Below are 14105 nucleotides of genomic sequence, written 5' to 3'. Positions count from 1 at the left end.
GCTGATCAATTTCGAAATTGTTTGACCAATGTAAACATGAGTAAAACAGGTATGCTATCATCAAGAATCACACATAAAAAAAGATCCAAGTCCGTTCGTTACATTGCTCCAAGCGCCATCTGCCGGTGGAACGCAATCATTGCTGACTGATTGAATAAGAAAAGGAAAGGCACAATGACAAGTCTGATATTTTATTTAAGTCTCACTTGTGATGTAACAAATACTTGCAATCGTAGTCTGCGGAATATAAATATAGTCATGTGTGACGGGTAGAAGCATGCGTGTAGGTGCAAAGGAATTCATCAGCGACATACTAACAGGTTGGTTGTCTTTACTCGCAAACTTCATGTTTCTCCAAGGCGGACTTTGTTCAACTGTAGGAAAAGAGGCGTCTAACTAAAGGCACGCGTAGAAGATGACAGTGAAAATGGAACATTCAAACGAGGCCGTGGAAAGCGCGGCGGCCCGTCCCTCACTTTAAAAATGGGCATCTCATTTGAAAGCAAATGATTGGGTCCCTGGAAATATGAAAGTGTCAGTGTTTTGAAAAGGTCAGTTTTTGTCTTCATTCTCCAAATGAGTGTTTCATTTTCACATCACAATGACCTCCCTGCACAGGCTGGCTCAAGGTCCAGGCTTTTCCACTGATTGTCTACCTCACATATTTCAAAGTTCCTTTCAGAACAGCTTTAGTGATATTGACCTTCTATTTTTTTTCCAAAACATTTACAGTGGTCTGAACTTAGTGGTTCAACAGTAACTGGACTATTCCGCTAAGGACCGCTAAGCTCGGGACGGCACTGCAGAAGATGGTCGAATTTGAAGTAGTGGAATACAACAAGTTCATTCGTAATACATTTTTAGGTGTGTTGCCGAGATTTGTTTTTTTCTTACAGAAAGCAAAATGAAAAGACGTGCGCAACGATTTTTCACAAGAGAATCTCGAGGACACTTGAGTGTCTTGTTTAGTTATTTGTGGAAGCGCGGAATGTTTTTTTGTTTTTTTTCCCCTCCCCTCAACAAATATGGTTTCACCGTGTCAAGATGTACCGCTGGAATCCAAATTGCCGTAAGCTTCAAATCATTGGCCAGCCAAGTGATCCTCTGCTGCAACGAGGCAAATCAGCTTCAGGAAGACATATGCCTTGCTCTCATGGTCCAAGAACTCTTCAGCGGGGGGGGGCAGCTCCTGGGGACTTTTGCTCGGCCACGTGGGCCTCTCATCTTCTGCTTCCATCAAGCTCACGGCTGATTTTTTTTCTGTGTGATAGCAGGCAGAATGAATATCAAAATGGCGGGGTGAAGGTGTTCAAAGCAGGTTAGTAGGAAGAGATGTCGGAGGAGCTGCTGCTATTGCTGGTGGAGGTCTGGGCCCTCTTGATGTACAGGTTGAGCAGTTTCATCTGTCAAAGGAAACATCAGCGCAGGTTGAGAGCAGCCCACGGCTTGCCGCGAGGGGAATTACCTTGCTACCGGTGAGCTGAGACAGGAAGGGCTTGAGCTCCTCGCCGATCACGGCGTAGATGGCCACGAGGCAGAAGACGCTGGCCTTCCTCACGCTGCTTTCCGTGTCGTCGTAGCCCTGCGCCGGCAAAGCGCATTCAAGGCACGGAAGGAAGCCAGACGGCCGAGAAGATTGAGGCGCGTTGCTTCACCTGCAGTAAACCCGGAATGATGTCGTGCAGCAGCTGAAGCAAGGGCTCCTTGGCGATGCGTTCCACGGCCCTGGTCTGCATCTTGATGGCGGCCAAGTTGATGGGATAGTCGGCCGTCTGCACGATGGGGCAAAGCACCTTGATGCACTGCTCCGGCTGGATGGAGCAGGCCAGCGTGGACGCCGCCTCCTCTGACGCGCGCACCACCTTGGACGCAACGGATGCCATCACTCGCTCGTCCCGACGGAACGCCGTTTGTGCTCACCTCCTTGTGCGAGTCTTTATGAGCCTCCAGTGTCTTCATTATGGTGAGTTCGGCGTAGTTCTTGAAGCGACCCGGTTGGTTTCTCAGGATCTCCTTCAGGACTCTCAAGGACAGGGCCCGGATCATGTGCTGAGCCCAAATGAGTCCCAAATGAAAATGGCACAAAGGCGCCCGGGGCCGCTGCCACTCGACTCAAAAGTGGTTGGTCGGCTTCGATGTTGTCATTTTATCTTACGTCTTTGTCTCCCAGCATCTCCAGGAGAAGCAGCAACATGGTCTTGAAGTGCTCGTCCCAAACCACCTGCACGTCCTCCCGTGCCACCTTGAGCAGCTCCAGCAGGGTGGCGCGGCGTTCCTCGACGCCGCGCTCCTCGGCGGCACGCTCGCCCGCCGGGCCCTGCGACAGCTCCTTCAGCAGCTCTCCCACCAGCTGCTCGGTCACTCCTGCCAGAGATCGCGCCGTCAGCGCCGTGTCTGTCACTCGGACGTTTGTTTACGAGATGCGTCTACCTGGGAGATTTCTGGGGTTCTGGATCTTGTTTTTGACAGACTCGTGCTGGCGTCCTGCAGGTGACCACAGGAGATGCATTTTAGTCTGGTACCATTTTTTCTCAAGTGGCTAGTGACGCACCGTTGAGCCGCAGCTCCATGCTGTCGTAGTTGTGCGGGTTGTATTCTCGGAAACGCTGCGGCGCGAACGAGCGTGGCGAAGGGGTGTTCAGTAATGACGTCTTGTTGTCCAGAGCTGTTCGCCCGGCCTCCGTCGTATCACCGTAAAGTTTGAGGTCAGAGGGCGAAGGAGAACCGCCTTCGACCTATGGAAGAAAACAGAAATAAATAGATGATTGGCATCAGCGGAGAAGAACGAGATGAACGGCGGCCAGTCACCCCGAGGTCCCGCATTCCGTCTCGCTTGTACAGCTCCATGTGCTCTTCTTGGCTACGGAAGCTGAAGTTCTGGATGGCCTCGGTGACGCCGCGCAGGGAACTGTAGATCTCTTCAGAGTTCAGGTTCTCACTATCGCACTCCAGCATGCTGCGGAAGGGAACGTTGCAATGGATGACAAGATCGGATTTGGAAGCGACGATTCGAGCTTGCAAAATATTTGGCAGATGGGAAAATGTACCTGGGAGAAAGCCCCCCTTGCGAGTAGGTGGTGGGAGATGTCAGCGGGCTGCTGCGGCTGCTCGACTGGCGCGGAGTCGTTCGACCCGCCGAGCTGCCGGGAGACGCCTGAGCAAAACACGCGCCTCTCAGGAAAACTGAAATATGCATTTGCGTGTGGCGGGAGGGAGGGAGGGAGGGCGTTACCATGGCGATGCCGCTGGTGCTCCTCAGGTGGTTGTGTAACAGCTTGGTGGTCCCATCTTGGAAGGTTTTGGGCAAAGCGCCGAGGAGCATGGTGAACTCGGGCGTGTTGAGCTCAAACAGGGCGATGAGCACCACTTGGGCGGCCTGCACGCAAGCACGCTTTTTGAGAGCTTGCACAAAGTCAAAGCTGGAGCCCGGTTGCAAAAAGTCTTGGGAACTTTCCATGGGAAATGATTTATTTATACCTTTCCAAAAAATCCCCATGGAAATTGATCAGAAATCAAAATGAGAAGCAGAGCTCAGCTCCAGATGTAAACATGTCATGCTGGTTTTCTACCTGCTTGCACCTCTCCTCCAGGTTGCCCTCTCCAGGCAGAGAGGCCACGGTGCCGGCTCGCCCTGACAAATCCTCCCAGTTATGAAGGGTCTGGGGGTTTGTTGAATGAAATAAATGCTGATTGCGGAAACAAATACAGATGTGAAAACAAACAAAAGCGTGCAACCAAACTAGAACAAAAGAAATATGTATGGAGAATGGAGAAGAAACTGAAAAATGTGGGGAATGCAAAGAGGACGGCCATATCCAAACGGGCCTACCTTGCGGACATCGGAACTTTTGGGTTCAGTGGTCCACGTGATGATGCGCGAGACGGCCAGGCGCGTCTCGCTGGTGTTGACAAAGTCGGCCGGGTCCATCCGCCGGGCTAGCGCCTCGATGTAGCGCAGAATGGCCACCTTCACCTTCAAGTTGGGCGTCTGGGTCTGATCCACGATGAAGCGCATCAGGATGTTGAACTGCTGCTCGTACGGGAAGGATTCACTAGAGGAGGAGACAAACAAGGGAAGCGTCTCATTCACCTGTGCCGACTCATTTCCATTCCAATAGCGTCTTCTCCGCACCAGGTGACATCCAGCGCCTTTTGAACTTTGGCCTGAACGGAGCCCAGGAGGTCAGCTCCCATTTTCTTCAGAAGCTGGGTGAGTAGGATGAAAAGCCAGTCGAGCAAATCTTCCCGGTGCAGAACAATGAAGTCCACCAGAGTCTCCAGGAACATGCTGAAGACCTGAGCGGGGGCAACACGTTACAGGACAAAGATCAGCGTTTCATCGAGTGAGCGAGTGATGGAAGAGCAAACACTTACTCTCTGGTGAGTCCACACAAGTGAGGAGCCATGCCAACAGAAAATGACAAGTTAGTTGTTAAACAAGATCTGCCACCATGACCGGGATGGACAGTTTGTATTTCATGCGCCTGACCTTGCTGTGAGGATCTGCAAACATCCTGGTGAAGATCTCGCAGAGTCTTTTCAGCTCCACGCGACTGAGACACAGACGGGTTTGGGTTGGATGGTAGAAAACGCAGGAAGTGAGATCATCGAGCTTGTTGCGTTTTTTTTTTTTTTAGAAGCCTGCCTTTGAAGTTCCTAACCTGAGCATAATATGGCTCCTCAGCACGTTCTGCAATCCCAGCAGGCCCTCCTTTCTCTCCGACCAATTGGCGCTGGCGCAGCGGTTGAGGATTTCAGCCACGTCGTCGGTATGGCGCACGGCGCCGTTGCGGGAGCCGTACGAACGTTCCGAACAGGCGCTGGAGGCGTCGCTGTTGGCGTCGTCGTCGGAGAACATACCCGGCGATTCAAAGTGGCGGCGCACTGAGCGCTGCTGCAGAAAGAAGAGTCACACAAATTGATGCTGCTGCTGCTGCTGCTGCCATCCGTTCCGAACTTAGTCGCGCTTCTCATGCGGTGAGAAATATGGCCAGCTATCGTATTAGGACCGGGCCGGGTTGTTAGCGAGGGGCGACTGAAAACACAAAGTCACTCAATGACAGATCCATGATCTGATTGACATCATATGATGGATGACAATGTTTCATGCTCATGCACACATCAGCACTTGTACCTTACTCCTCGAGTCTCCTAAGAGCTGAAATGTACAAAGTCCAGGAGGGAGGCAATCAATTTTTCTGACGTAGGACGTAATCGATTCCAAGAAACGGCGCATTTTTTTCCGAAAGGCTTCTCACCAGAGCATCGGCGACCGCCGCTTCCACCTCGGTGCCCGTGTTGAGAATCCTCATGGCATTGACGGAGGCCGAGATCCGAGCCTGGTGAGACAGACGGTCTGACGGAGAAAGAGAGAAAAATTGGCAGCAAGTGCGACGAAGACAAACTGGATAAGTACGAATTGCTGGAGCGGATCAGAGATTAACGCCAATTTCATTTGAGCGATTTATCGGCGTTTCACACACTGAAGCAAAAGATGAGATCCAACCAGAGGCATGCAGGAAATAAAACGACCGGGACAAAGAAGAGAAATGTTCAGGAGAGACATTTAGCAACGGTAGTATTTGCGGGCGGGCGGACGGGGTCACCAATGTGAGCGAGCGCTTACTCACCCAGGGGGGAGAAACCCCTGGAGGGGCTGGTGTCACGGCTGCTCTCGCGACTGGTTTCGCGGCTGCAGCCCTGACTCATACTGAGACGAGGGATTCGGCTCCGTGCTGGAGTGGTGAGACACACACGGACAGACAGACAGGCAGGCGAGCGGACAGACAGACAGACAGACAGACAGAAGCGCAGGGCGAGAGTTTTAGCAGCAAGCATCGGCTCTTAAGCACGTTGAGCTATGCGGGGAGCGTTAGTCATGCCAGACAAGAAAGAGAGTGTTAACTGGACGGGAAGGAACAACAAGTATCTTTTGCCCTCAACCAGAGACTAAATCCAATGAAGCTAATATCTGATGCCATTTGGCGCCGAGATGATTTGTAAGCAGTCCTTACCAGAGCTGGATCTGCTGGGGCTGGTCTCTCGACTGCAGCCCTGGCTGCGGTGGCCTCGCGGGCGCCGACTGTTACTCAGCCCGCTGCTGGCGGAGGCGGGAGAGTTGCCCACGGCCACCCTGACCATCCTGCCGTGGGTAGAGCCCAGTATTCGTCCCGGGGAACCGGACCTGCTGCCGGCTAAAGCGAGGAAGTTCAGATGAGTGACAAGTCGACGGCGCCGTTGTCTCATTTCAGCTTCCTTACGTTGGGACTGCGAGACCACTTTCCCTCTGCTGCGGCCCCGACCGTCGGGCACCGACGGACGCTTTGCCGTGCCGGTCTTCTGCGTTCGGACGCGACCTAGAAAGCCCGAAGAGAGGAATACTGAGACCGGAATCGGCCTCCCAACGCACGTAGCTTAGCATCTGCTTTAACAAACTGTCTGACCGGCAAGAGAGCCCAGGGGAGACACATACAGTAAGGGGGTTAATCGGCGGGTGGACCGGACCACTCACCGAGCGAAGCGTAAGATCCGGGAGGCAGAGCGGAGGCGGAGCTAAAGGACGAAGGCGTAGCTTGCACCGCCGAGGCCACCGTGGGCATCCGGGTGCGGGCGCTGGCTGCCGCGTTGACGTCCACGTCGCTGCAAGAACGTTGGAGGGTGCCGGGGGAGGAGGTGCCGGTGGGGGGTCGAGAGGATTTGGACGCTTTGGCTAAAAAAAAAAAAAAAAAAAAAAATTGAAACTACTTGATGTGGGCTGGAAAAGTCAGTTTGCGATTAGGTTGAAAGGAGATCACGCTCTTACGTTTGGCCACGTTTCTTCCAGCGTTGCTTCTCGGAGACAAAGTTCGACTAGAAACGGCAAAGACGAAGCAAAACGGGCCCTTTGTGAAAAGACACAACGAGGAAGAGCTGCATTGAATTGAACTTGAAAGATCTCACTTCAGGCTCTCTTGTGAGGAGGATGACGAATGATCAGATGGAGGAAGTGACATCAAAGTATCGCCGCTCCGCAAGTGAGCCTGCAAAGCCTTTTGATAAGACGACTCCAAGCGCTGGAACAGTTGCTCCGCCTCCCGACTGAAGTGGCTTTGGAAGTTCCAGTAACACCTGCGGGGAGGCCCGCCGCCAGACGTCATTTTGGGACTCCAAGTCAACAGTGATGAAAACAAAACACTTACTTCCTGGCCACGGAGCGCACCTCAGCGTCTGCGTCGTGAATGCCTTTCTTTAGAGTTTCCATTAAGACGGCGACGTGCCTGCCGGGTCACACGTCAACACATAGCTGCGTGAACGACTCTCCAGGACACACACACACACACACACACACACACACACACACACACACACACACACACACACACACACACACACAGACAACTCCAGAGCTCCCCTGGTATGGAGGTTCAGCTCACATTTCTCCCAAGCGGCAGTGATGGCGGCAGCCATGCAGAAATACAATGTGTCTTTTACACAGGCAGCCCCCCTGCCAGATTTAGTGTCATGTTACCTTGAAAGAATAACCCCCTCCCCTCGCCGATGTCAGCACTTTCACTCGGTAGCATTGTCACTCTGCAACTAACGGTTACTTTAATAATTCATCTGCGTGTTATTTTGTCACTTAATAATCGATCGAGGAGACTAAAAGCCAAACTATGGATGAAGCTTCGCGTCATGTGCCCTCTCTCGTCATCACAAATCGCTCATGTTTCCTGACCTCTCCAGAGAGTTTGTGTGCCACTCCTTCAGTTGCAGGTCCAAGAAGTCATAGCATCGCCTGTAACACACACACACAACAAATGATTTATTACATAGGATTCATTCCAAACATTAAAATAATAACAATATACATATAGAATGTAAAGAAAGACAAAATGTAAACATTTCTAAAGTGACAAAGACAAATGTAATCCTTTCAACTAACCTTCTGACAGCCACAGACTTGGAGATGCAGTTGCTGGTGATGATAGGGATCAGACGAGGGTAGTGTGTGTGCTGCAACACACACATTCAGTACATTAGTGCTATGTTGCGCTCATTTGGGAAAAAAAAATAAAAAAAAACATTTTCAAAAAGCGCTGAAGTACTTTTAGGATGAGGCGGATGGCGGCCACACCGGAGGTGGCCATGACTTTGGCACTATTGGGGACCAGGTTCAGGAGACTCGGCATGATGGCCTCGGCGGCGTGATCAAAGCGGCTGCCGAGCACTGAGGACAGGTGTCTGCGGAAGACCAGCGACTTAGACTTGACTGAACGGGAACTTTTGTGTCAAGTACATGAAGATTTGAGGTGGTCATACCCCAGAGTGATACAGGCTTCCCGAACCACCTGCGAACGCAGATCCTTGGCTGACAGGACGAAGGCCGACTCCAGGAGCCGCAGCTGCTGCGGGAAGCCGTCAAACTCCGCCGCTCCGGCCAACATCAGCGAGCGCACCTTCTTCAGCTGAAAGGGTCCGACCAGGCCGTGAAGCGCGCTCGACCACACGGACTCCGAAAATGACCACTTACCGCTGCGACTCGGAGCTCCCAGTCACGCTTGTCATCAGAGAGCACGTCTCGAATTTTGACCATGGCTTCCTCCACCTCCCTGTTGGAGTAAATCTGACGGAGCGACGAGAACATGCGGTCAGGTGACCAAACGTATAGAAAGTCTCGACTGGAACGAACCTGCATAGTGGGAACATCGTCAAAGGCCTGAATGAAGTCAGCCTCGTCCACCCCGCCGGCAGCGGACCCATCTCGCCCTGCGACCGACAAAATCACAGTTGACGCGATGACCTCATCGATTTTCGTCTCAGTGGAAAAAAAGAGAGCACTGACCTGCTGATTTGGAGACGGGGCGTCGCAACGAACCCGCGCCCATCTTCCTCCCGGCCAACAATTCTCCTTTGGATGAGGACGAAGAGCAGCCGCCGTCCAGCGAATCGACATCCTCAGAGTTTTTATCTGGGGCAGGCGGGAAAGGTGAAAAGTCAGTTGCGTGCATCTCAACAATGTGGCGTGGGCAGGCGTGCCCTGTCTGCATTTCCAGTGAAAATGACCACAAGCAAGAGGACAAGCACATTCCTCCGGCCTCAATCACAACAATCAGTCTACTGTCACCGGAGATGACAAACTCATTTGGAGGACAGACCACAAACGTGACTAACAAAGGTCAGCAAACACAAGCGATTTTATGGAACTCCGCCCGACATGCTGACACTCAAACACACAACTGCTCTCTTCCTTTCCTGAATTGTCAGCCAGAGCACAAAGATGGGGAGGCTCCTCCAATGGTGTCCAAAACTACACAGTATGCTTTACAATGTTGAAAAAAAATAAAAAAGAAATCAGCCAGCCACACACAGTACTCTGTCTATGAGAGCCAGACTTCATCACATCCTTTATCATCTATCAGCAGTCATCATTCCTAATTTGCCTCTCTTGGCAATCAAGAGGAAGCGCTCACAGGAACAGATCCGCCTGCAGACCAGTTTCCTCAGCATGCCGACAGTCAGGTGGTCCGGCGGTCCTCCGCGGTCCTTTCATCTCTGGGGGGGAAATGGAGTCAGCCCGCTCGGCCCCCGCCCTCTCATATTGAAGTCGTTATTCCCGAGCAACACATGGAGACCACACGCCGACCTCGGCAAACACGCACGGCGGCGTGGTTGGTGATGGAGAGAGCAGGAAGTGTGGGTGGGGACAATGGGGGATGTATGAACGCGAGATTCGCTTGTGGGTGGAGCCAAACAGAGGGGCGGCCATTGTGTGTGCGCTTCAGGGAAGGAGGAGGAGGATGGAGAGCGAGAGTGTGTCAGCAGCCATCACAACACATGCTGGAAAAAGCCATGATGATGACAAAGAAAGTCAAATCCCACAAGTCTCTCTCTCCTGAAAGAGGATGAATGGCAACGCCCTGAATTTACCGCAAACGACCAGCAAGGGGCGCTGTTACTAAACTGTGACGCGTTCATTCAAACGCTCACAAATCCCCCAACACTATTTGATCACGTCTCCGCCAGGCATTATCAAAGCAATCACAATCTCCACCCGTCCTCTTTATGTTTCAAGACAAATCAGGAACATTGCAATGAAGAGAAATGACTTCCACCCCAAAAAAAGAGCAAACATAGATTATTAAATCCTACCTGACACAGGTGACAGGACCATGTTCCCCGACCTTTGGACCTCATCAAATTTACTAAAGATGACATTCAACCTGGAAAAAAAACGTGACCTGCTTGTTAATGGGCCGCTGTGAACGAAGCGTGGGCGTGTGGCGTATGGAATCACACCGTGACTGAGGAAGGCCCTTCTTTCCCAGGTCGATCCTCACTCGCTCACCGACGTGGCGGTAGATCTCAACCAGACAGCTCATGGCTCCATCGCGCACCTAACAAATAATTGGAGTCACAATATTATGTCACAGTATGGAATAAATATGGGGCAGAAGGCAAGGACAAAATATTTTCAGAGGAAAGGCATGTTGTACCTGACTTGTGGGATCTCCCAGGAGATTACAAATGTGAGGAACTATTTTGCTAAGTGTCAGGCTCTGCGAACCAAACCTGAAAACAATTGTGAAAAAAAGAGACAATATAAATAGAAACGAGAACGTTTTCAAAAGTATGAAAAGGATTTTAACTCCATTTTAATTGGTAAAAGACAATTCAAACGAAATGCTTAAGACAAGGAAAAGTTCCAAGCTTACACATTTAAAGTGGAGATGAGACAAAGGCAGAGTCCTTCTCGAGTTCGGTTGTTCTTATGTTTGAAGCCTCCTATCATGCGCTCCCAAACATACTGAGGTGGCAGAAATAAAAGGAATTCATCTTCAAAAATGACATTCTACTACGTGCATGCAAATATTATTTCCCCCTCACCTGTGGGTTGGCGGCCTGGTCCATGATTTTAAGTAGAAGTGCTTGGTCCTGGTCACGCACTTGATCCTTGGCATCTCCCAGACGATCTATTAAACTGGGAAGAACTGAAAGAAAAATAATATGATGTTCACACACGTGACTTGTAGTTTTATTTCTAAAATGTTTCAAAATGTCAAAAAGCTCACCTGTTCCAACCTGTGTCCTGAATTTTTCCTGCAGTCTGCTGACTAATGCAGACAGAAGGTCCATCCCCAACAAAACCACCTAATACACACACATTAGCACAAAAAAAAAAAAAAAACACCCCTTGAATGACTAAAACACACAAGACATTAATATTCATTCACGGCATCAGTACAAGAGCTGATTCTTATTGATTACTTTATTATTGACAATGACAAACTGTGGTTATATTTTTGATCTCGTTTTTGTTAAACAATGGACAAAAGCGCTTAAATGCTCCATTATGGCCTGTATAGACTGACTGACATTTTGGTCTTTTGTCCACTTTGGTTATGGTTAAACACACAAGTACTTTATTCATCTACAAACTTACTATTGTATATATTTGTACATACAAATTTCAACTATTTTATTGTGATATTGTGTATTATTTCAGTGAGAAATTTTGCTTTTCTCTTTTTAGTGGAGTAAGCCCATCCCATAAAATGCATCTAAAATACCACCGCTAGAGGGCAGAAGCGCAAACGAGATGAAAGCTGCACGGCATTGTGGGTAACAATATAAAACCTGGACTTATAGAACAGTGCGGTCAGCAATGAACGCTTGTTTCTTACAAACACAATATCATTGGCGTATCTTGTAGTCTCCAAGCACCAAAAAGTGAAGTTGGGCATGACGTCATCAAAAAACCGTGAGTGATGACTTTGCCCACATTGCATTAGTCTCCTGTCGGGTCCGCGCACGCGCATCCGTCCTCGTCATGGGGTGAACGGGAGACTCAATGAACGTGTAGTGAGAGTATCCCTGCTGACACCATAACACAACACTTACGCACCTCCCGAGTCCTAGATTTGGGTTCTGGTGCAATTTTTGGAAACTCCTGCACACTTAACGTGCATGAAAAAAACTTAAAACGTCAGTAAGACAGCCACCTGCCGGTAGACCAGAGAACTGCACTATCTCATAAATATAGCCAACACCTATTCGACTCTTTCGTGGCACTTCTGATGTAGTCAAGACTTCTGATTAGTCCGTGACGCCTTTTGACCTTTCGGGTCGCCAGCCTGAAAACGTTGATCCACTGGCTGCCATTTTATAAATTAAAAATAGTAGTTCAGTTTCTTCCATTTATTCTGTTTTCACTTGTCGCTTTTGTGTGGGGTTGATTGTTAATTTATCTGGTTTTTGAATCATCCTTTCTTTGCCTCTTTGGAGCACTTTGGATGGAGAAATAATAAATAAATACACTCGGCTTGCCTCTAGCGACCATTATAAATAAAAAATGTCGAATAACAACAACAACATCGACTGGCAACTTTTGAGTTGCCTCTATGGGCAGGGAGTGTCAGCATGCTTAATTCTTGCACGCCTTGTCAAATACATGCGCACACACACGGCCAGTGTTCCCAATTTTGAAGCTGCAAAGGGGACAAGGCTCTCTCTGGTGGCTGTGAGCTTAATTTATCACCACCATTAGCCCAAATTCATCTAGGACTGGCGTTTCATCGTTCTTCTCACGAATGGTACACGTCACTTATTCCAATTCACTGTGCCGTCTAAGATTGGAACTTATTGACGACAAATAACGTGGCTCTCTTTATCGGTCAATGTCAGCCACTTGTAATGACAAGCAGGACAATGGAATCTATTTAAGAATGTCAATCTGATGTAGATTCAAGTGTGGAGAAACTGACCTTGAAGTGACTGGAGTTGACCCAAGAGCTGGCCAACGCCTCCACCATTCTGTCCAGGGTCCCCTGGTCCTGCTCAAGATCTGGACATTTGTCCTCTTGCAGGATCAGCTCCACCATCTCCTGGCCCGCCTGCAGCCTCTTGCTCAGGTCCTTGAGCATCACCTGCTGCAGCAAATATTCCGGGGCCATCACCTCCTCCTCCTCCTCAGCCATCGGAGGGGAACGGACGAGCGCACGCCAACTTCCAGCGAGCTCCTCTTCCCGCGTTCAGTCCAACAAAGTCCTGATAGCTGACGAGTCTCTCTGTCGTGTTTTTAAGCCAGTTACGGTTTTAAGGAGGCAGCTGGCGTTACTGGCAGAGTCCCCGTGAATGCCATAATCCTCCACTTGTTGGTCCAATTCGCTTTCCTGTGTGATTCTGCTTGAGCACAGGAAGAAAACCAAAACTGAAGTGAAGTTCGTGAATGAAGTAACGTCCATTAAAACGGGATTTTTTTAAAAACAAAAACTCATCATAATACATGAGCACTTGATATGTGTTCAAACTCCCTTTACATTTAAATCTGTTTTCATAATTACATTTTACAGCTGTTGTAGTTAGTTGATTTTTTTAATAAATCAAATACATGGTCAATATTTTTGTTCTTCACATGTGTGATTTGAAATGTGTGTGATTTTAATATTAAAATGTCATTTTATTTGTAATTTCTTAACCTACACAAGGGATTTGCTTTGTGTAGGAATTCTCCATACAATCCACATAATATGGCCTTGAATACAAGTTTGGCTGCTCGTGACTTTCGGGGTGAACTTATGAATTAGTTCTTTTGAGAGTTAACAGGATCATTCAAGTACTTGCGCCACCGTTACTTGTCTCGGATAGTTTGTTTAGCCGCTAGCTTCCCTGCTAGCAAAGCAGCTAAGCACCGTACGCAGCCTCGGGGCTGAAGTGGCGCAAGTCACCATTCGCTTAGTTCCATTTTAGTTAGATACGCGGCGTGAATTACTCACATAATTATGCGGCGTAGCGTGGATATGAATTATAAATGAATACAGTAACACTCTAGAAATGTACCCACTCACCGGATGGACCAAAGTCACAAGTGGCGACGCTGCTTCCGTTCATTCAAATCGCAGCCAGTCACATCTTTTGACTCATAGGCAAAGAATAATCAAACGATTAACATGTCTTCTAAAGCGTTATTATTCCGTAGTTAAAGGCAGTTAGACGGAACAAAATAGCCATTTGCCAGGCAAATATAAAAGTTTGGCCTGCCTCGTGTGCCGTAGGAAAAGTAGCTGCCAGGAATGCTGCAGAAGGGCGACACCTAGTGGCCAGATCTGGCCGGCCGGCCGACTGGCTGG

General features: G+C 49.4%; 1 protein-coding gene and 1 non-coding gene across 2 annotated transcripts; one reads left to right on the top strand and one right to left on the bottom strand.

Annotated features, from left to right (window-relative positions):
• Positions 1-175: 175 nt before the first annotated feature.
• LOC147063046 (CLIP-associating protein 1-B-like) lies at positions 176-14093 on the bottom strand. Its single transcript, XM_085906057.1, has 39 exons — positions 13824-14093; positions 12741-13158; positions 11049-11127; positions 10864-10967; positions 10692-10783; positions 10473-10548; positions 10276-10373; positions 10129-10199; positions 8822-8947; positions 8669-8745; positions 8510-8602; positions 8299-8444; positions 8085-8220; positions 7922-7992; positions 7715-7774; positions 7179-7256; positions 6940-7107; positions 6803-6849; positions 6512-6709; positions 6261-6356; positions 6015-6194; positions 5631-5735; positions 5259-5356; positions 5135-5158; positions 4662-4894; positions 4490-4553; positions 4133-4296; positions 3830-4052; positions 3570-3659; positions 3233-3376; positions 3048-3154; positions 2809-2956; positions 2552-2735; positions 2431-2484; positions 2156-2364; positions 1921-2049; positions 1656-1862; positions 1466-1582; positions 176-1403 (listed from the first exon to the last, which is right to left on the bottom strand). The coding sequence occupies exons 2-39, from the start codon at positions 12951-12953 to the stop codon at positions 1320-1322; spliced, it is 4593 nt and encodes a 1530-aa protein (XP_085762183.1). The 5' UTR covers positions 12954-13158; positions 13824-14093; the 3' UTR covers positions 176-1319.
• On the top strand, positions 11795-11924 carry LOC147063047 (U4atac minor spliceosomal RNA). The gene has a single exon (XR_015068182.1). It is a non-coding gene; the product is annotated as a U4atac minor spliceosomal RNA (small nuclear RNA).
• Positions 14094-14105: the final 12 nt, after the last annotated feature.

Source organism: Syngnathus leptorhynchus, chromosome 1 (assembly GCF_054491065.1).
Source record: "Syngnathus leptorhynchus isolate UIUO chromosome 1, UIUO_Slep, whole genome shotgun sequence".
NCBI lineage: Eukaryota > Metazoa > Chordata > Actinopteri > Syngnathiformes > Syngnathidae > Syngnathus > Syngnathus leptorhynchus.
The sequence above is the reverse complement of the archived record's forward strand: the minus strand, read 5'-3'. Positions and strand labels throughout refer to the sequence as shown.